The sequence below is a fragment of the Aulonocara stuartgranti genome (assembly GCF_965226115.1).
Source record: "Aulonocara stuartgranti genome assembly, chromosome: 2".
NCBI classification, from domain to species: domain Eukaryota; kingdom Metazoa; phylum Chordata; class Actinopteri; order Cichliformes; family Cichlidae; genus Aulonocara; species Aulonocara stuartgranti.
In genome coordinates this window covers 37,642,130-37,666,073 of record NC_138940.1, presented here as the reverse complement: position 1 = coordinate 37,666,073, position 23,944 = coordinate 37,642,130, and the positions used below count along the sequence as shown (strand labels likewise).

The following is a 23,944-nucleotide window of genomic DNA, read 5'->3' as shown; positions in this document are numbered from 1 at the left end:
ATCTGACCAAAGCATGGTGTATGGTATAAGAGTTGCATCACGTGTATGTACAGGAGTGTGCAAGGCATCTTCTTTTGACAGTAGTTTAAGGTATAAAGTGTAAGTAAATGGTTCTTGAAAAAATACAAAATTACATGATCGGGCATGTGCGCATTTTTTCCTTTATTGACAAATTTTTTAATTGAGCTCTTAAGTGTGTAATTTATTCGCTTTAAATATGAAGATTGCTCTGTGCTTGAGTTTTCCCCCTGATCGTGTTTCATCGATTTCTTTTTCTTATTCACATGCAGACATTTAAATTTCATCTTCAAGTTTCCACAGTTCAAAAGGTTACAGTGGTTCACTCGCTTGCTATTATTTGCATAGACTTTTAATGAGTAGCTTCTGGATTTTCCTTTTCATTTAGCCAGTAGTACACTTTGGTTTGAGTTTAACTGATGATCACTGCTTTGCCCCCTGGTGTCAAGTGATGATTAGGAATCCAGCGTTCCTCAACAGAATATTTTTGGGCAACATTTCGCTTCAGTTACCGTAGATGAAAGTTGTCATATTGCAGGTCAAATTTGAGCTTCAGGTGAAAGCCCAGAGTTTGCTGACGTCGCTTATTTTTCGCCCTCACCTTGTTTGTATCAGGAGCACAGCCAGCAGGATCAACATACTTGTGTGTGGTTTCTCCAAAACCTGAGCTGTCTGGTGTGGGTCAAGCGAAGGGTAAAAGTGTGAAAGACAAAGGAAGGAGGTGAGCCACTTAAAAAGGTGATCGCAGTCACCCTTGTTACTATAGCAAAGGTCAAGGTGGAAGTCTCAAAAATAGGTTAGCCTACACCAAAGACTTCTAGTTTAACTTTGGCAAAGTTTATGTGGTGAAAGGTTGCAACATAAGTGCTACAGGATGGAAACTTCATAATTGTTGTTGCAGCAGCACCTTCAAAGAAACTCCCCTGCAACAAAACCCCGCCAGAAACCACAAAAACCCCACACATAGAGCTTTCGATAAATGATTTTATTATTTGTGATATAGTTCCTGGTAGAAACCTTTCATTCACGTGTGCCTATTCCTATATGGTGTGCTGATATCTAAAGATATGTCAGGGTTTTTCTGTAAGCATCAGAGCATCTTGTTTGGAAAATAAAGGCTCGTATATAAAAAAAAGTCCTTTCTTTAATAATAATGGAAAAACTCTAGAGCTCTAATATAAATGTGTATTCAGCCCTATGGTTGAATGGTTTAATGTATATACATTTTTTATATCTGACCTTTCAGTGTATTCATAGAAAGCAAGCCCTACCTCATAAAAATATAGAAGCAGCAAACCATAAGTAATTGAATTACTTTGCCAAACTATTGTGGGCATCTTTGTGTTAAAGGAAAAAAGAGGGGGTGGAGTTATTGTTGCTTCTGCCTTTGTGGGCTCATCCTCTAGACTAGGGCTGGGCCATATGATACCGTTCACGGTAATACCGGTGTAATGTTGGGCAACGATAGGAAAATGAAATGCTTTTGTTTACATACGCACATGGCGGAAAAAGCATGGCGGCGACGCAGAATGAGGAGGGCGAAAGAGGATCGTTGAATGAAACGATGAACCAGAACTGGTTTGTAAAAATGCTGCAGCTTCAGTGGTGTGGAACTGGTTTAGCTTTCGTCCCTCAGATACACAACAAAGCACTATTTTTGGTAGCGCATGCTAGCGGGCCGTCGTTATTACCGTGTTGTTTGGAAAATACGGCGCACTTAAAATCAATCCTTTGATTTTTCTGAAAGTCGACAGAGCCCCTTATAATCCCGTGTGCCTTATGTATGAACTCTGGTTGTGTTTACTGACCTCGAGACGATTTTATGTACACGGCGCTGGAAAATCTGTCAAATGTTTCAGTACGACTTTGCTAAGCTACGAAGCCGCACCGCTCGATGGATTGTCGGAGCGTTACGGCTATCGTAGGCGGAGCATCGCGGAGTGATACGTACTGTGCTTCAACATAATGTTACCGTATTGTGTGTGTATAACCTCTTTTTAAGTTTTGTGGCTATTATACTTGGTTGTGCTGAGGATATTTTGGCCACTTTCCACTGGAAATGCCTTTTGGTTAAACTGTCAGCGAGGATTTTGCACTGTTACATTTTATATAACTTTAATGCAAAAACAGCTGCTTGTTTAAGTGAAAATACATTGATGTTTTTTAACTAATAAAGTTGTGGAGTTGTAAAGTATTTTGTCTCGTGTCAATTATATCGTCAGTTACATCGTTACCGCACATTTTCAAATGTATATCGTGATAAATATTTCTGGTCATATCGCCCTGCTCTACTCTAGACTGTGGTGATCAGCACAGAAATGCAGAAACACCTCGATGCCTTGGCCACAGACCAGAGTTTAATAAATAAACTCTGCAATGCTTTTTTTAACCAACCCAATACTGCATTGTTGCTTTTTTCTTCTTGTGTTTTCTGTTTCTTCTCAGTCTGCTACTGTTTTGTAGTGAACTTGTCTTGTCTGGACACAAAGATATTAGACACAAAGACAAGCTATTGACTTGATTATTGAAAGAATGTTGTAGGCCTAATTGTGTCCGTGTTATCACCACGTTGTAGTTGCCCAGACGTAGGAGAATAAAGCTGCCTGATTTTGTTTTCTGACCACAACAGGCAGAAGATGGAGAGTGAAAATAAATAAAAGAGGCGAAAAGCCCCTGGTGTGTACAGATAAACACATATTTCTTTGTAGCTTTTACCCACGTTTCAAAAAACACCTGACTTTGGATGGAGTAAGATAGCAAGGGAAAAGAATAAATATGGGAAGAGGGAAAAAAAGGCAGAATTGTAGATGGACGATGAGAGGAAGAGATGAAATACTTGGCCACATGGTCTGGGGGGAAATCCCCTACTGTGCTGGGAGCCCTGCGCCCTGGTGGCTAGATGAAATGTCTTATCTGTCGGCACCAGAACTCTGTCCTTTAAGTAGGGCTAGGGAAAAGTCATTGTCCAGCCAACCAGCATCTCAACTGATCCGTGTTCCTGTTGACCTTTACTGTGACTGCTGTCACACTCACATGCCAAACTTTAGATTGTGTTAAATGTTGAATTTCTCATTTATTAAGTGCAGAATCTTCCACACTGGTCACTTTGCGATTGTTTTGTTAGAACTTATTTTCTTTGGCGGTTGAGTCATCAGCATTATTCATAGGTCATGTTTATATTATAAGAAAAAAAGGTGAGACATGAGACACTTTTTCTACCTGTCGGTAGACTGTGTATCCATTCTTGTGGTATCTTTTCTCTATAACTAATACAACTAATTTATCAACTCCTAATGAACAGGAAATTAAGTTATAACATAGCTGTCGTGCTGCTTCATATGCACTAATTGCTCAGATTCTATCTTTATTATTGTATTATTTTTACATAGAGCAGTAGGATGTGCTAGTAATTTTCATTTATTAGACATAAAGAAGCACTAATTGTTTTTTCCCTCTCTTTCTTTCTTTCTTTTTTGTGATTGATGTCTTGATTTTTGGAGGTTAGAGTGGGGACCATATGCTTTATTATGTTTTGATTTAGACCTGCCCTGGTCCACTTCAGAATAGCCTTAATGTGTAACACAGGTCTATCTAGTTATTCTGCATTTCTTTAAAATAATCTCACGCACCCATATTGTAAATGTATTTGTATTTGTATAGCGCTTTTACTAGTCCCCCAAAGCGCTTTACACACCCAGTCACACACTGGTGGAGGCAAGCTACAGTTGTAGCCTGGGGCAGACTGACAGAAGCGAGGCTGCCACCAGTAGGCGGTAGGTGAAGCGTCTTGCCCAAGGACACAACGACCGAGACTTTCCGATTACAAGACGAACTGCCAACTCTTGAGCCACGATCGCCCTGTTGTACATTTTGCTTATCTGCTACTGTGGGAACTTTAAAGCGCTCTTTGTGGGAATGTTCTGAAGTGTTCTCGTTTTGGTGCAAAGCAATGCACATCCTGTCAGTGCTGACAAATACTAATTTTACTGTTGATCTGTTGATTCAGTATTACATCTTCTATTAGATGACTCCAGGTTTTCAATAATAGCGAAAAATTATGATTGCCAGGCATAACCGCTGCCAAAACACTGGTGGTTCAGAGGTGGCTTCCACCACATGACCTGTCAGTGAAACACTTGTTATGCATCTTGTTGGATCTTTTGTAGCTAGAATCATCCTCAGCTAGAGTTAATCATGCGAAACCCTCAACTTTCCAAAATGGCTAAATGGAATTAGATATATTTATATGTATTTATTCTTTCTTTACTTTATTCTTTGTAACTCCTTGGTTTGTTGTGGGTTTCTCTTTATTTATTCCTTTGATTTGCATCGTCTTGTGTTATTTTGTGGTCATGGCTGCATCATGATGTGTCAGTAGGGTGAGTGTGGTTGGATGGGAATGGGCGATGAGTGGTTAATAGTAAGGGGTAAAGATTGCATTGAAAAAATACTCCCACAATCTTTGGCAACAAATTGAATGATAATCTGTTTTTGTCAAAGATATTTGACAATATGAACTCCATAGGCTACTTTGTGAACTTATTTTGTAGTGATCATTAAAAATCTATTATCATTTTGGACATTGCATCCACGCTTTAAATTCTTATTTCATCCAGTTTTGCTTTTTGAAAAGTCCTCACATTTCAAACTAATCATCTTCTTCTCCTGTCCTTCCTTCTTGCATCTTTTGAATCTTTCTTTCTTTCTGACAAGGAGGTTATCACACATTAAGCGTTTGTCTTCAAACGCACCAACTGTAACAGTAGCTGGCAGACAGATTGTGTGCCAGCCTGTAGAAAAGTAATCTACATTTGAAATTACCTGTCACTTCAAAAAAAAAAAAAAGCAGCTCCATTTATGTTCTTCCCTTCTGTGGCACTAGATAGATGCTAAAGTACCATGACCGCAACTTTATTGATATCTGCACGCATGAACGCATGGCAGGCATGTGTTTAACGTGTGCAGGTGCGTCCACGGGGTGACATTACTTTCTGATTTGTTGAGTGTGTATCTCTGTGGCACCAGCTGGCAAAATCTCCAGGCTGTAGCACATGAAAAATGAACTTGCTTTGATATTATTATGTATTAACGTGGCTATCAGATTTAATTCTTCCTTAATCAAAGGTGTCAGAATGCTCTAACCCCTGGTTATGAGGGCCAAAGATCAGTTCACAAAATGATGATAATGCTGTTAAAAGGAAATAATGAAGAGTATACGATAGACTTATGTTGTAAGTATGTCGATTTCTTTCTAAACAGTAAAAGAAGTAGTATTTGAAGAAGTCTCCAAACATGATTTTCTTAAGGTTTTTGTGTGATTGTACCATCATCGTCCTTTTATCTAAATAACAGCTGTTCCAGTTAGGTAAGAGCATGTGTACTTCTCCCAAGTTGTTTTGGTAGATGGTATGTTTTATGAAATTTCATAATACATATTTTAGTTCATCAAATCATCAGAAACGCCAGAAAAAGACATCATTTTTGTCAAATAAGGTAACAAAGGCATTGCCTTTGTACAGAATGATCAAGCTTACTGCCGCATGCCGTCACCCCCAAAGGCCCATTCTGAGCCATACACAAAACCCTGTTGTGCATATGTGCATATGTGTGAGAAAGATAGAGAGGTCGCGCAGCAGACTGAATGACAGAGGCATGTCTGGCCTGGAAGCTATCTCCTAGCACTAACTTCCAGGCGAGACATGTTACTGCTTATGTGGTTTTCCAGTAAGCTGACAAAGAAGCTGAATAATGTATCTATCAGTCTGCCTGAGTGTGTTGAGCACTGGGCACTGAAGAAGCTGCCAGCTTGTTATAAGCTCATTACAGGTGAAGATGACATGTGGAAGTGCAGGCGCCTTGGCATTGTCTCCCTGCCCTGCCCTCGATAGAAGGCACTGCACTCAGTCACTCCCCGTGGCATACAGAAAGGTAGACAGAGGTGATAGAGGAGGAGGGAATGAGCCTCAATGCTCCCCTAACCCCCCAAAATGAAATTGACAGGCTCGGTGAAGTAATTGCTCCCAGCACTATTTTCTTTGGCAGGAAATACTGTTATCGACAAATAGGGGATTCAATAAGCGGCAGGAGATGAGGCTCTAGGCTGTGGTCAAAAGGCTGTGTCTGTCCTCTACTGTAGAGGTGTTCTATCTTTCTGCCCTGCCCTTTCTCCCCGTACTCTCTTTTTGTATCTCTTCCCTAGTTTTTCTTATCACCCTCATACCCCCTGCTTCTTTGACTTTTCATGTCTTACTGCTGCATCACACACCATCTCCCATCCCTCCATTGCTTCCTTTCTGTACGGACTGTTTTTGACAGTTTTGTGCTGTTGACCATTTTTTGAGAACCTGATGGGAGGAAAACTCTATTACCCAGTAGTCAGCAGGTAATCCCCCCTCCTGCTCCTCAGATTGTTTCTCTGCTGCCAGTATGGGAGTGTAATGTTGATATTATCCCAAAGGATTCTATTGATTTGGGCTAGGGTCATGAAAAAACAGTTTATGGTCAGTGTCTTTGGTTTCCAGAGGTCAGAGCCTGTGGTGAAACCAGAGCTCTAGTGTTTCTGGATATAGCGGTATGCTTGCTGGGAACTATTGAGGGGTAAGAAGATTAATAAAAAGTGGGTGATGCACTTGCCTCTCACTGCCCAATGCTGAGGAAGTATTTTTCTGCGAATCGTGTCTCTTAATCAGTTGTATCCAAAAATAAAACGCCAGTTTAAGCAGCATTACATTTATATATTTTTTCCCTCTAACAGTATGCAGTGGTTTTTCCTGCAATGTTTTGATAAACTTTTATATTATTATGGCTTTGATTACTTTGCTCAAAAGTGGAGGTATTTAAGGATGTCACATCTGTGAAAGTCTGAATTTGTCAAATAAACTTTTTCTCAAGTTTGTAAGAGTTTCTTATCAAAACTGTTCAGTTACTGAACCATGATATGGTGAAGCTGGAAGCCTCTGAATTTGAATCTGGTCTTGCTTACTATCCTCTGGGTAATCTATCTAACTCCTGCTGTAAAAAGACTTTTGGTCAGTTGTATTGCTTGTTATTCCAAATTGCCTATGGAGGAAAGGTAAAGAACTTAAGGGCGTAAACAAGGGTGCTGTATAAATGTGTGAAAAGGTGAATGTGGCTTAATGCTTTCAGTGATCAGTAAGACTAGAAAAGCAGTTTGTAAATGCCAGTCCATTCCTTTCCATTTCATCAAGCTCTACAACAACCAACATCAAGCTTTTGCCAATTTGCGGGTATTTGGTCTTCAGATTTAGGTGAAGTGCACTAATGTGATTTTTAACACTCACCAGGCATTATTTTCCAAACTTTACTGAGCAAAGTTCTGACATGACCTCTCCACTATCTACCCAACTGAGCTGCTTTAGCTTTTGTTGTTGTCAAAACTGAATCGCTGCAGACAGCAGTGTGTTTTCAACACTCTGTCCTTCTGTACAGAAACAAAAGGTTTGGTTATCTGACTGCTGTGATTCTGCTTTTTCAGGGGATAAACAGCATATTACACCAACTCTCAACAATGCTCATTCTGATAATCTAAATCTAATTATTTTTCTTCTACTTTTTTAGGGGAAGTAGCTTTTAAATAGCTTATATGCTGCTTGTGCATGCTTAGCATGATTGGATCTGACACTTAATGGTAATGCACCATCTTAATCAATAGTTTTAATGACTTAGGTCCATTTACTATGGAAGATCCTTGTCCAGGCTGTATTGGGTAATGAATACTCTAGATCCAGTCTTTTTCTTATCTACTTGATAGAGAAAAATACATCTTTGAGGCTCATCAGAAAAGTAAGTATTTTCAATTAATGAACACTTAAGCGTACCAGTAAAGGCAGTATGTCTAGTAGCTCATCGGTCCAGTTCCTTTTCAGATAGAGTCGAGATCAAGACATAAACATCTTAACTGGTATGGATCAATTGTTATTTCATCTAAAATAAAAGCCTAAATGTAACATTTGGAATTAAAAAGGTACTCAGACACTCAACCACAGCTCGGTGATACAGTGGTTGGACTGGTGCCTCACAGCCAGAAGGTTCTGCATTTGAAGTGAATTGTAGTAGTTTGTATGTTCTTGCTGTGCCTGTTTGAACACGTCAGGACCCCATCTGTTGTCATTCTCTTAAGCCATGTTATTTTTCATTTTTTAGCTTTTTAAAAGAGTAAAAGTAGAAACAGCTAACCGCTGTCCCTAAATAATAATTTGTTACCATGTCTGAATTAACTGATTCATATCACAATATTAATTCAGAGTGCTTTTTATCAGCTACTCTTTTAGGGATACACTGTGGCTTCTGAATATTTTTAGTGAAACAATGAAGATTATTACATTGTGATTGAAAATGCTAATTACTTGAACTCTGTGCATATCAAATTTAATAAAGAGTCATTCAATTATAAGTCTAACAACACGCGCACGCGGATGCACACTGAGTTATTGAGTTAAAGGTTCATCGAGTTAGACATAAATGATATGAACTTTTCTTTGAGAACTGATTTCAAAAACATAAGCTCTACCACTCAAGGATTAAAAATACATATGTTCTTTGAAGTACCTTAACTGCCAGGAAAGTGTAATTGTTATGTAATTTCTATGAAACAGTTTTACATCACTGTCAGGCTTCAACCTTGAAATCTATTTCAAGGTTTGTATTTCTCATTTTGCTCGTTGAGAGTTTGGAGTATCTGTCTCTCTACTCCAAATTGAATAAAAATCTATTACATTTTGCATTTCTATATATGTGGTTTTATCATTTGCTTCTTACAGTTACTATTGTAGCTTTTCTCTGGCTGTCAACATTTTAGAATTTTTAAGGAAAGAGGCGTATGGTTGTTAATGTTTGCAATATTTAGATTCCAGAGTATAATTACCGATTAGGATTCCTGTATGTAGAAGTTTTAATACTTAAGCTAATGATAAGTCATATTTTCAGTCACAAAGACAGAGTCACACAGGAGAGTTGATTATTTTTTAAAGAAAAATAAGAGATTAACAGTACAAAAGAAGAATGGTTCATGCATTTGAACAAAAAAAACCCCCCCAAAACTTTTCTTTTTCAACTGGAATTTGTAGATCCATCATTAATATTCTTACAGCCGATACAGTATATAAGCTACGATGTGTGATTACATTTCTTCTGGTAATGAAATGAAATTGCTTTTGGCAGGAATCACTCAAGTAATTTACAGAATGTGATTTAGCATTTTCCGGAATCTAATACATATGAGAGATTCTGTGCCATTATTCGGTCAATCAGTCTGTGAGCTCAGTTTACACTGAAAGCTCAGAATCAGCGGTAGCTTGCTGTTCTTAGACTGCATCTGGTTTTTGCAACAAAAAATGTGCTTCTTTCATGTTCACTGTGCATTGCAGGAGATCAGCAAGCTTCTCTTTTCTCTAGATAAATGAGTTAGCTTATTACTTCCCAAACTGGCTATTAGCACATCTCACATTGTAGGAAACCAGCAATCCAGGGATGATTACAAGGCAAACGCCCAACTCTTGAGCCACGATCGCTGTAGTCCAATATATAGTGCAATGTTAACTCCACTGTGTGCTTAGACAGTGAATGTAAAGCGAGTGTCAGTGTGTTTCACTGTTGTGCTGAAAATGTGTGTATCGCTGCCAATAGATGCCAATAGTCTCATTGTGTAAGTATCAGTGTAGCAACAGATCCCTGTGGAGATTAAACACAAGAATCCATTTACTTCAAGCAGGAGTGGCTGCAGAGAGCATGTGCAGCCTGTTTTTGGCTCTCTGTCAGTACAGTCCATCATTAGAGTCTTGGCTGACTAGGAAAGGGAAAGTGGCTGGTGCAGCTTCTCCTTCTTCTAAAACATAGATGTCCGAGCCAAATGTTATTATTATAATTATCATGTAATAAAAAGATGAAAAGAGATTTTAATGTGAAAAAGTAAAAAGTTAAAAAAAAAAGCCCACACACTCATATTACTACATACAACACACTGATAAAAGGGATTTTTGATTAACACCAACAAATTCTTCTTTTTGTTTTATTCACCTGCAGTTTTTCATTCGCTTCTGTGTATTTAGGGAGATATTGTTCCAAAAGTTGAGTTATAGTATGGTCTGCTGATCTCTAATAACTGTCCCACTGATACTTTGTTTGCAGGGTGGACTGAGGAACAGTAAGCATGAGTGTACCCTTTCTTCCCAAGAATACGTCCATGAACTGCGTTCTGGCATCACAGAAGAAAAGCTGCTCAATTGCCTGGAATCCCTCCGAGTGTCTCTCACTAGTAACCCCGTCAGGTTAGTAAATGAAGCTTTTGTCACATTCTGCCAACTGTCTTGTTCCCGGGCAAAAATCTGAATGATAAGGAACCCCACCCCCACAAAAAACATTTCTAAAAGAGTTTTTATTATTGGAAACACATTTTTGCTGTGAAGGATTGCTGTTCTGATGATTTTAGCTATTACTGTCCCCACACATTATGCACTTTCTCCACAGTTTTCCCTCTAGTCCTTATATAAAAAAACATATAGATCTTTAAAAGCATCATTTTAACTCATGTAGTTCATTCATCGTGTGGTTTTTAAGATCTTATTCTTCTGTTCTTTCTATTTTACTTCCTGTATTTTCCCACACAGTCTGTGCATTTGTAGTCCAGTTTGTTTCGTTATTGGAAACTCCTGATTTTGATCTCAAAAAGCAAGCTTTTGCTAATGAGCACATCTGGCTATAATAATTGCTTCTTAGCAAACAAAAACAAACATAAAAGGGGACTTTTTCTTTAATCCTGTGTGAACCTGTATCACTTGTTTGCTTTTCTTTTGGGTCATTTGTTACAAGGCTTTCCCCCCTAGCCATTTCTATAGTAGGTAACTAAATTCTACCATCTCTCCTGTAAACGAGATCTTCAATCATAATTTAGTCTCACTGGTGCAATACACACTTAGGCTTAGTGACAGCAGATTGCCTAAATTATTTATCATCCCACTGTTCAGGAGCCGTTTCCTAATGTGAATCAATGAGTGGTGCAAGTAAATGGTCACTGTATAAGTGGAAGCATTTTTATGTTGACCCTGCATACAGAGAACAGACCTGGCAGCATAGCCTCAGAGGAGCTTTTATCTAATCTGTGTGCTACTACTGGCATTACTGCTCCATCCCTGCATTAACCAGTTTGAAAGCAAAGGCAATATAGTTACATGCTATTGCTCAAATTGTGCACAACAGCTGCTCAATACAGCCAGTTATATACAGAAATGGACACATTGACAGCAATTCTCTTCTTCCACATCAAACTTGTGAGATTAAAGAATTCACCTGAAATGCATTTGAATTTTTAAGCACAAGAATATTCAGGTGGCTAAAATGATTATGTGACACATGCACACTGTCATGTACTAACATATAACCGTTTGAGCTTAAAACAAATGCAAGTCCTTATATAATATGTAACGACATGAATTAATAGCTAAGTAATTATCCCTAGAGTGATTGCATTCTGTGGAGTCGCTGCCCGAAATCTGCAGCAAGCTGTAGGGAGTCAGCCTTTCCACTTAGAAAGGCCAACTGGTGCCTAGGGGTTCTAACTGAGGCCAGGCTTGCCCTGTGGGTGTTTTTAAAACGGCTGAACCTTTGACCAGCTTATGAGTGACCCGTGCTTTATGAAAAACTTGCCTCCCACGGATGACTAGACCTACCCAGGGACCCATCTTTGGATGGTGATTCTGGCCAGGACTGTGCAAGTGTTGTCCCCTGCCTGTCTTTACAGCTCTTATTATTTTACTCTTGAAGCATGAATAAGGTTTCCTCTAATTAATATGTACTTAATTGTTATGGATCACAACACACAGGAACTCTGCATTTCACTCACACTATGTTAATGTAACCTTTGGTATAGTTTGATTGTATGTTAGCATATAATGGAAATAACCATGAAGTCTGTTCATGCTTGATTTTTAGTTGCACCTCAGAATAATGATGCACTTGACTGCTTTTAAATATGTGTATTTTAATAAATTATTTAACTGTTATTTATATATGGTACTTGTACTTCACAGTTAGGGCTGCCACGATTTGTCGACTAGTCACGATTACGTCGACTATCAAAATCGTCGACGACTGATTTAATAGTCGACGCGTCGTTTGAAGCTTTGTAAGATCGCAAAAGACGCAGGAATAAGTAGCAGGATTTAAGAGTGTAATAACGGACTGAAACAGAAGATGGCAGCACAGCATGTACAAGGATGCCAGCTGCCGTTAAACCCCGAAGAAGAAGAAGCTGTATCCCAGAGTTCATAGCGCGGCCCAGCTTAGTTTCCAACAATGGCGGTAGCTAGTTAGTTTTAATATTACTCTTATTATTCTTTCTGGGTCACAAAATAAACGTTTAACATATTTTCAGGCGAGAATGTAGCTGTGTAAACCTCAAATATCGGCTCAGTTTATCAGGACACCGCATATTTTCAAAAGCGCTCCGACGTTTTCGGAGACGTCTGTTACCCACTAGCTCGATAGCTAGCCGGGGGCTAGGTCACTAGCGCCGTGAGAACACCGGACTCCCGGCAAATTGTTTTCAAACTCACCGCTGTCTTTCGCGACTCAGGTTAAATATATATGAGTCACTTAGATAACTTAAAAATGTTGTTGTTTGGCTTTTTTTTTTTTTTTTTTTTTTTAGTATTTTATTTGTTCCTGAGTAAATCGGTTTGGCTGAGATTAAAGTTATAGTTTTTACACAGCTGAATAAACGTCAAGCAGACAGCTGATTATCAGAAGTGTGAGATGCTGGAGAATATACTCCGGTGTCCTGTTATATTTTAGATAGCAAGGAGTTTATTAAACTTTACCGAAACAATCTGCAAATTTCATTAAAATTGAATAAACTATCATCTTGTCTTTATTTTTAGTTAGCACCTTAAAAGCTTAAAGCTGTAAGCTAATGATAGTTATATAAGAGCAGATGCTGCTGGTGCAATAAGCTGTAGTTTTACGTCCAGTGGATGATGATCTGATTAGTTGACTAATCGCATAAATAATCGGTGACTAGTCAACTATCAAAATAATCGTTTGTGGCAGCCCTATTCACAGTACAACTAAACAGTACAAACAGAAAGGAATACAACAAAAATGTATTGCTTCACAAAAACTCTGGGAAAGTGTCAACAATCCAGATTATCTTTTCGCATTTAAAAGCAAACTGTGTTGTTGTGTTTTTGAAATGGTCACCATTTGTTCCACAGGCATCCATCTGCCTCGACGTCTTCAATGTTTGCATCTTTTTAGCATCTTTTACGCCCAAAGTAGGGAGTGCATGTCAGTATTTAGGCCATGCCTGATAGAAAAAGCTTTTTTTTGTTGTTTAGATTTGCTTCTTTTTTGTACCTCTCAAATATAAATATGAATTAAGAGCTCCCACAACCACTAAATTGGTTGTGGCAGATCCCACTTATCCAGCCCATACTCAGTGTTGTACTCAGCGTTGTGATCTCAAACATCAATGGTGCAGCATCTCCTCCTCTGATCCTGAGCTCTGGGCAAGCAAGCGTGCTGATAACCATAAAGGAGCCAAAATGAAAATGAGGAGAACGTTTGATATTAGCCCTTTTTTTTAAGAAGGCTCGAAATAAAAACAACTGGTGACCAACTAGGTAATTTTTATGGTGTTTTTTGTTGTCACTTGAGATAACGTAGCCTCAATAACATATTTGAGCCTTTTATAATTACTTAAATCATCTGCTAATAGTTTAATCTTTGAATGTTTTGAACATGAGAGGAACATGAGCTGTTTCAGTGTAGGGATTGATACCGCAATTAAAAGTAATTAATTCATCATTGTCAATGGCATGTCACCAATCATTGACGAACTTAAAGCAAATATTGGTGTATAAGAAACTGAAAAATAAAGAAACAAAAAGACTTTCTGTGAGGCAAATGCCTCCCAGTCTGTCTCCTTACTTACTTCCTGTAAATTTCAAACGTCATTTTGCATTTATGACAGATAAATGATCATTTTAAATGACAACAAACCGACCCAAACTTTGTTTCTTTTAACATAAATACAAATGCAAAAACGAGATAGAAGTCTCCCCATCAAAGTGTAGTTGTTCTTCACTGTCAGTGCTTACTATTGCTTTTTGTTTTTCCTCTGATGTTTGGGGAGGCTGCTAATTTGCTCCCAGAGGCCTGTGTTTGTCTAATAGTTTAATTGGCTAGGCTGCGCACCTGTTTGGCAGCACAGGTGGCCACAGGGCCATTGTGCTGAGGGCCTTATCTCCCAGGCAGTCCCACACAGGTGTGTGGCATGCAGCCTTTGCAGATCCACCCACAGATGGCATTGCCTGGAGCATCCAGTGCCTTCTCTGTTTCCACTCTCTTTTTCTTCAACTGCCATGTTTTCCACTTCTCTTTCTGTCAAAATTTCCCCAGCTAATTATTTATCCTCTACTTCATTCTCCCCCTTTTAATTTTGTCATTTGGATACTTGCTTCTTAATTTAGAAATGTCAGATTGACTAGCCACTTTTCATTAATTTCGTAATCCACTGATGTGAAGAGAGATGCCAACTTACAGAAAATTACCACCCCGTTATTTTCTCATTTAGAGAGGAAAGAAATCCTGCCGCGTTTCAACCCAACTTTTCCCACTCATGTCACTGCTTCTTTGTCTGCTTTACCACATGCGGAGACATTGATATGATTGAGATAGTTCTACATTATTAATATAGCAGTCGACTGACACTTTTTTAAAATTTGCCAGTACACTCTTCTTTCATATGTTTAGATTTTTTGCATCTGGTAGTTTCAGTGTTCATGACCTAATCCTAACTGCTGCTCTATTAATATACTTTTAAATAGAAAAGAGGAGAGGGGTTTAAGTGGTTATCAGCACAAAAGCACATTTTCACTGTCCAGGCTTTTTACTTCTCTCAGTCTTGCCTTCGGCATTACACTGTGACTTTGCTGAATCCCTACAGCTACCTCCATATTAGATCTGCTGGCCCTCAGATCCCTAAGACATATTTAACCAAAATTGAACCGGGCTCCTAACTTTTCATTATGTGAAATCTTCACGGTACAAGTCGAACATTTTATCTAGAGCATTTTCTTGCGGGCTCTTTTTGTGGAGGCGGGAGACATTTGCTGACACTAGAGCTTCTCTCTGTGTCTGTATACTCAGGGTGTGGGTTGTTGTGATGATCTTGCTGCTCTGCCACACTGGGTGTTTTTGAGTCTGAATCAGTTTCACCAGCTTTTCCCTGGTGAATGCTTGTGGTTGCATGGAACGGTAGTAATGGGCTTTTTATGGGCTGGGGAGTTGCAATGCCTGCTGACATAAAGTTGCTCATCCTGTTGGCTGTCTGTCCTACTGCCCAGCATGATTAAGCAATGAACAACACACTAAGAAACACTGACATCTCTGCCAAGGACATCTCGGTGCTCTGCATATACTTTATGGTCAAAAACCATTAAACATTACTGCTTAATCTATGTCTACTATTTCATATATATTTTGAAACATTTTGTCAAATTTCACCTGCAAAAATATATCAATATACTTGAGCTTGTTTACATTTTACATTTCTGGCAAAAACTCACACAAAGTCAATTATAAGGTGTCAAAAAAGCTGCTCCCTTGGCATAAAAGTTTAAATGTAATAGCACTAACTGGGACTCTATATGCCTGAGTCTTACTCCCTCGGCCTTTTCTGTTTGCTTCATGTACAACGGCCAATTAACGCCAGCACCCAGAAGCATATCCATCTGTCCTTCTGCTGTTGTGGCTATTGAAACAAATGTGAGCATCTAAACAGCTCACAGGTTGTGTATCCCCCCTCGACAGTGTAGGCCTGAAATCTCGTCTGGCACAAGTACAAAGTGTGAATAGTGGCCCTCGATAAGACTGCTATGAGTTAACACAGCACTGCACTGATGAATGATTCTTGTGTGAGAATTCAGACACAGTAGACATCAATGAGATAGCTCTGTCAGACATAGATTCTTCACAGAGATGAATAACTGTTTCAACTCTTGTCATTTTTGATGTGGAAATATGGCAGTGAATCATCCATAATTAATCCTCTGTATCCACTTTGTTATCCTCGATAGTCTTTTGTAAGCTTAATCAGACTTCTTGTCAATTTGATTTTTTTTTTTTTAAACGTAGCAGAAAAAACAGCTGTCCCTGCTTAAGTTCAGGGAGATGAGTTAGCTCGGGACATGAGACAGACTCTGAACTTTGCGGATTAAGCATTATTTCTTTCCATCCAACTTTGTGGAATAATAGAAAAATAGCAATTTAATTCTCTGCCGTGATGATCTAGTTTTATCATCTTCCTTTAGTAAAAATTTTCCAGAGTGGTCATTTTCTTGGCAGTGAGAGTCGACCACGCTCAGTCACCCTCAGGTTCTCCGAAAAGTTTACTCATCAAGGAGGAATAAAACTGCAAATGACATAAGTGTTTAGTAGAAACCTGAAGGTAAAACGCACTGTGGCCTTCTGTTGTTTCAGAATAATTTATTTCATTAGAGAATGCATTTTTGCTTTTTACTTTGACAATAGTACGAGCATAAATCACTTAGAACAGTCAGAGTTTTATTTGACTGTTAAATTTGGCACCGATGTTATGACACTGTCCTCGGACGTGAGAAGGAGTGAGAAATGAGCAAGTGAACTAGTTTGTACCCTTGCGGCTGACTTCAAAGTTGATGTTTGCCCTTCTTCTTCACAGGCAATGAAAATGATTTTGGAGACATAAATGTCCTCAGTGTCTGCGTGCATTTTAAGAGTGATGCCTATTTCATTTTATGACACCATCTGTTAACCTCCAAGATAGCCATATCTGTTACAGCCCCAAAGCATGCATACATAATTCAGACATATCTGATTTGAATTTTATATTGATTTCGTTGGAAACTATTTGCTGCAGTATCGAAAATAGCTGGTAGATATAGGAAATAACTGACTATAAATCTATAATTATTGTTCTTCGCTCTTAGTCATTATTCATAGGTTACGGTTCATGTTATTCTTTTTGATATAATGCGATATATAAAATTGTGGTATAGTTAAGTGGAAAGTATTAAAAGAAATAAATAACACCTGTTTCATATTTGACCTTGTAAACAAACATCCTAAGAACTTATGTCAAATCTGTGGAAAACGCTCATAGTGACACACTTTCCTTTATGCTTATGAATAAAAGGATTTATCACCTTATGTGACCTACAAAGGCAATCCTTTCTGCCGCAGAATTTAGTAGAGCTGCAGAGCCGTCCTAATGTTTCACTAGTTGTCTGCAGATATTAAATACTGGCACCAATTCTGGTGAACATGTTCTCAAAGGTGAACACTGATACTGCAATTACATCTCCTCTAAAAGGTGGCAGCAACAAAAGCTTGAACAAAATGGCAACTTAATGACTTTGAAAATAGAATTATTTCTTCCAGGGAAGTGCTTGCCATTGCATTTCCTTCAACTTGAAAGATGAAGCTCATCTTTACAGGAGCCTGAGGAATGTGTTGATACATTGCGTCAAACCTAATGGTCCATTCTTTAATCTTCCTCAATAAACGCAGCTTTACACAATACCACGCAATTAAATTGAGAAAAAAGACTGTGTCCAGCAGTGTTTTAGCAGTAATACTGGTTTCTGTATACCTTCAGGTTGCAGTGATGCTATGTTGGTGTGTAGGTATTCTTGGTGTTGTTCTGGGGATAATTAGAAATTCCAAGAGTGTTTTGCTCTCCGTGGGGAGTCATTTCAAAGTATCTAGGGAGCATGGTGTGCTGTCTGTCAGCTCTCTGATGGAGACCTCCACTCTCCAACCTCACACTCCTTTCATGTTCACACACACGCACGATACTTTCAGTTCTACATTCACCTGTGTGGTACATCTTTAGTCTTTGTTAAAGCCATGTTTCAGTATCAAGCTGAGACTTGAATACCATTACAAGTGCAAAGTGCTCCCTTTGAGTACTGCACGGTTCTTGTTCCTGCGCTTCCTTGACTATGCCAGAAATTACATTTGTGGAGTGCTGACACCAGGTATATTGTCCTCAGACTGTATTACGTGGTTTTGTAGCACTATGAAATAACAGCACCGCTGCAGATGACTCTGTGGACAGTTCTTCTGCTCTAATTCAATAAAACCACTGAAAAATTGGTTGCAAGGAATATACTTTATGAAACAGTTTATTCATATGGTACACACAATCGTAACATGTTCTGTGCTGTGATGCATTATATTTAAGAGTTGCTATAGCCCAGCGGTCCCCAACCCCCGGGCCTCGGACCGGTACCGGTCCGTGAGTCGTTTGGTACCGGGCCGCGAGAGTTGAGGCTCAGGTGTGAAATGTCTGGTTTTCAGGGTTTTTATCGGTTTCCAGCGTTATTTTGTTATCGTTTTTATCGTTTACTCGGTTTTCCTGAGTCTTTTCACGTGTGTTGTGAATAAATCTTCTTTTTTTCGGTACCGGTACTAGTTTTATTTTGTTGTGTTTATCCGCGACACCTTAAAGGCCGGTCCATGAAAATATTGTCGGGCATAAACCGGTCCGTGGCGCAAAAAAGGTTGGAGACCGCTGCTATAGCCAGCCGGAGTTGGAGACCAAAGATATTATGAAGACTGCCGAGCAAAGTGGCAGCACGGATGGGAAAGGTGCATGTTAGCTGTGCTCTGAAACATCCTGCCTGCTTGCTGTTCTCTGTCAGGTTCAGCACAGGTCAATGATTTTGACTCACTTTGTATGTATAAATGCCAGATGCTGGATGCACACAGTGTCCATAATACTTCAATATGTATTTCAATCTCTTGATAGTTCACCTTGCCCACCCCCTCCCCCAGTGCTCATCTACAGTCTCCTAAATATTTAACTCAGTTCTGTGTGAAGTAAAGGTTTCTGTGGCTAAGGATCAAACAGCATTAGAAACAGGGTGTAGGAGTTTAAGAATTATTTTACAGGATTAAAACAAATGTTTTTGTCATTGATACTTGCTGGCTACAGCCTGGTGTTGAATTAATTCATCAGTCTATCCACAGTAATATATTATAGAAACTTCAAAGTGTGTGCAAATAATGTATGGCGTTTGTAGGCAAGCTAATAATGTGGCTCTGGGGATGAGAGTGCTAGTTGCTGTGTTTAACTCTATGTTGGTCCAGTAGCAATACTTTACGTCTAGACTAATGAGTCAAAACCAGAGCCAAAAGAAATGAAGCACTGATTATCACATAGTGCGTGCTAAGATCTGAGAACACTCATCGACAGTCAGCTTTGAGAACAGTCAACACAATGTGCAAGAAGACGGTTGTAATCTCCAAGCATCGAGGCCGGGTAGTCCCAGTCATAAGTGGTAAGTACCCACCAAAGGGAGGTAGAGTGGAAGGACAAACCACGAAATCCATCAAACTGTGATACGATGGAAAAGCAGAGACAAATGTTGCTGCTTTTAATAGTTATTTGTAGAAAGCATTTTGCTTAAAGATGTAAGGAACAGAAAGATAATGTTCATATTTAATTTCTGTCATCTGATATGCACTGTGCTTTATAGGCATTTAGGGTGGCTTTTATATTGATCACAGTGTAATGTACCCCCATGTTTGGCATGCCAAATCACTAAACAGACGCTGGTGGTGCTTGGTTTCAAGATTTATTTTTCAGGCCTATGTGTTGCACCTTGGCCCTAAGTCCCGATTCTGTAGTGGTGAATAGGTCAGTAGTCCCAAGGAGGAACAGTTGTATGCCTCGGCCCTGTAATGTAATATGAAAGATACTTTACAGACACAGAAGCTTTCAGTAACATAACCCTTCACCAAGCTCTGATAAAATAATAAATCTGGTCTATAAACTGAAATCAATACACACACAGTCTATCCAAACACAAGACCAGTGATCAGACAAACAAGGTGGGACAGTGTCTCCCTCTCGCTGCTTCTTCCAATGCTGAGTCACTTAGTGTGGCTGGTGATGTGCAAGTAATCTTCTCTTTATGTAGTAACGCTTCCCTGGCGATGTACTTGTAAAACTTTATTCTCTTTTCCATGATCTTTGCTCTGAGTTTGTTTTAATAACATACAAAAGTGTAGGCTAAAAAATAAGTTGCAGCATATCTTTCCATCTAAATACTATTAATTTGTAAAGGAATCACTCTTTTTTAGTATGAAATATAGTAAATATAATAACAGAAACAATTTTACACTTCAAACAAGCTGCAGAACCAAATATAAGAGGCATAGACATTGGTTGCATGCATATAACATATGTAACCCGTGACATTAGTACATGTTATAACATAACTGCTCTTTTTACTGCAGTGCTGAGAAAAATCTACAATCTAGTTGAGACTTTATGGACCTGAAATCTTCATTGAACAAACATCTTGTTAGTAAAATGTAGTTCATTCTGAACTCTTGTTTGTTAGATAAGCTGTGAGAATTTCACTGCATACATTTTCTCGCAGTTAACATAACTGCAACATAATTGCATCAAGCTAGCAGAGCCCCTCCCCTTCAAAAGAAAAAAACAAAAAAAAACCCCACAAAATATAAAATAAGAAATTGCTTCCCTAAGACCAACCATGAATTTTTCATTTTGCCTGGGGAATATACATGATTGCAGAAAGTAACACAATTTGGTGGCACTTAACTAGAGGATTATAGCCATCAATATTAGATGAACAAGTTCTCCCCCAAGTTAATGAAATTTTTAGATGTATTCCCACATTAGGAGAAGAAAGTGATAAGGAAAGGATCTCATCTCATGTTGTTTCTGCGTTAAGGTACTTTACATTTGACCAAACAAGAGCCTATGGCCACATCCGCAGCACACGTTTTGTTGCTCTGCTTACTAACTATGGAAGTATTTTGTATTTAAAAAACAACAATGTAGATCTGTTACAGAGGCTGGCATCATTGTTATTACTTTATTATTACCGCACCATAGTGGGAAAAGTAGGGTTATTTGTTTTAGTTGCTGTAATAGTATGCTGTCCATTCAGGTAAGTTCTCTGATGAACAGAAAGGGGCCATTTCATAGCCTGAGGACAAACACTCTAAAAGTACCATCTCTCATTTTCTTAGTGGTAACTTTGGGGACATTTGGAAGGCAACCTGTAGAGGACCTAAGGGTATACGTGAGGGGACAGAAAATGATAGACAGTCTGGGATGTAGGGAGGACTGAAAAACATTTAGTGCCTTAGAAACCTTTAGGGGACTGCATTATGTTGCAACCTTCAGCAAGACGCACATTTTGAAGAAAAATTTAGGGCACAGACAATCGCAGTTTCTCTTCTTTTCTGCCTATTCTGATTCAGTCCAGCAGTCATACAGAAAGGCAAACATGCAGCAAACGTCTCTTGCTTATTTTACAAGTTGAATTCTCCTTTAATTAGTACAGCTTGCCTGCTAAAAGAATGCATTTGTAAATCTCATAGTAAGGCTAGTTTTCTCCCATAAAGCTGTTTTTGAATTTGTTTGGTTTTTCGTGATGATACGTCACGAAAGTGCACCAAATTACACGAGAACTAGAAGGACATTAAAAGCTTATCCAAAGAAGAGTTTTGAATGTTCTTCAAGAAGCCTCAAAAACTATTTAAAGAAATCACAAGAAAGCTTACAGACCGTGCTGAAGAATGAAGATGTCCACATCAACTAATGACTTTCAAACTTATCAGAATTGTCCAAACTCTGCTGTCCCTGCGTTTATATGTTTGTTTGCTGCACTTATTCTCAATTTGACAGCAAGATATAAAGAAATGCAGAGCATTAGAAGCTATTTTGCACTATGAACTGTGCTGCAGGTGCTCTTCGCCTCAGTATCTGCTCTGTAACTTCATGCAGTTGATGTGATTTGCAATAATATCTAGGAGGAGTACATATAGTGCCATGCTTAAATTCACTGAACTTTTCTGAGTGACCTTGTGAGTGACAAATGGCAGACTACATGGCTAGGTGCTTGATTTTATTCACCTGTAGCAATAGGAGTGAAACACTTAGGATTAAGACATGCGTCCTGATATTTTTGTCCATGTAGTGCATTTAACAGGAGGCTCCCTTTTTCCTCTTTTTCGTAAAACACGACTATAAACCTGATGATGTTCCTATCCAAGCATTTTTTTCATCAAAAATGAAGTTTTATCTTCCTTTTGAATTACCCTTTAATAAACGACAATTTATATATTTACTGAAGGGGGTTTATGATTTGCATTTCAAACTGAAAAAAAAAAGCAAAGAGAGAACGAACACTATCAAAACAAACAAAACACTCAGTCTCATAGTTTAATTGGAATTATAGTTGCACAGTTTGAAAGTACAGAAGTGGCATAACCCTTTCAACAAGCACATTGTCTAGATTGCGAGCACGGAGTGTTAATTTGTAAATTAATAGGTAAAAAAAATCAGCCACTATAAATAACAGTAGCATTGCTAAAATGTACTTAACGTGTAAACACACACTCCTTTGAAGGTGGAAGGAATCATGCTCTGCAGACAGCAAAACAGAGTCGTCATATTACACATTTACACCTTGTTTACTGTGATAACGAACATGATTGCAAAGCATGAAATTGTAATTATGTAAAAACCTCCTTATGGCAGAGGACATAGTATTTTTTTTGTTTTTGTCTGCAGTGTTCTCGGAGATGTCTCATAGCGTCCTACAATCCCATATTACAGTTACACTGTGTAATGAACAAATTTCTGTTCACAAATATTGGTCCAATTTCCTGCTCTCCGAAGACTGACATTAGCATCATTACTAAGGAGCATAAACAAAGACTGTGGACTTAGTGAATTGTGATTCTTGAGCCATGTCGCCTCCTTTCCCTCCGCGTTGTCGCAGCCTTTCATTAACTTCTACCTCCTCTGTATCACATATACATACAGCTTCATTGTTATTCTGCAGTAAACTGAGCCAATTTGGTCTTTCTTTTCTTTTATGGCTTCCAGCATGTGCAAAGTACATGCTGGAAAAAAACATTCAAATTGGAAGGCTCTTGGTAAACAGACATTTCTAAACATTATAATGTGTTTTGTTTTTATTAAGAAAACAGATCATCATTACATACCACAGTAAATATTAATAACTTATAAACTGGCGCTGCTTGTCTGGTAATGAAATGTGAGTAATGGTAGGTAGGGTTTGTTGTGCGTGCTAATTTAGTCACAGATCAAAGAAATACCTCACCTCAACTTTGCTAGTTGCCTTAGGCTAATGCATCTCATCCCTAATTGAGGGTCTCTTCCGACTCACTGAGTCAATACAAATGGCTTTAATACTGAAACCATTATTATTTCAAATCATTGTCAAAAAGGTGGGATAAATCGTTGACTTATGCCCCGTTAATGTCATAAAATTGCCCCATATATTTTACATTATTGACAGTTGGAGGCCCAAAAACAAGTAATGCTAATGATATAATCTCGCTGTGACCACACAGTCCCTCCCAGCCTCCTCCTGCTTCTCTCTTCCGCTGGCTTAGACAAACGGGCTCATCTGCACTGGATCATTTGCTGTCTCCTGATACGCTGAGGTTTATAGCCAGTTATCTCCCGCGATCCATTATCGATTACAATGTTATCTTCTTGCATTGCTTAATCTTTTGGCACAGTAACGTTGTAGCTCAGAGGGGGGGTGGTGCTGGATACAAACTGCTTGGCAATGGGAACACTAGTTAAGATGGATGGGTGTTCATTTGCTTGTAAATGGGTATAGTTTAAATGTAAACTGATTCAGACTGTATTCAGTGTCAGAGAGAGGGCAGGAGGGTTTTTGATTTGCAGCACTTTCTGTTAGGAATTAAAAATCACTGCAACAGTCAATTTATCGAGTTAAGTGTTAAACCTCTGATATTACTCTGAGTGACTCATTTCCTCTGAGGTTAATGCAATATTGTTGTTTGTGCTTGCTTCTTTCTGTGAATCAGCGTGGCTGACAGCAAACCA

The 23,944-nt window shown here is 38.7% G+C and overlaps 1 protein-coding gene across 6 annotated transcripts in view; it reads left to right on the top strand.

Moving 5' to 3' along the window:
• diaph2 (diaphanous-related formin 2) overlaps positions 1-23,944 on the top strand; it is a 375,689-nt gene that overhangs the window by 93,026 nt on the left and 258,719 nt on the right. For all 6 annotated transcript variants that reach the window (XM_082548121.1, XM_082548120.1, XM_082548122.1 and 3 more), the window contains one exon: positions 10,165-10,304. In XM_082548121.1, the coding sequence (XP_082404247.1) occupies positions 10,165-10,304 (140 nt within the window). The remainder of the gene's footprint in view (positions 1-10,164; positions 10,305-23,944) is intronic.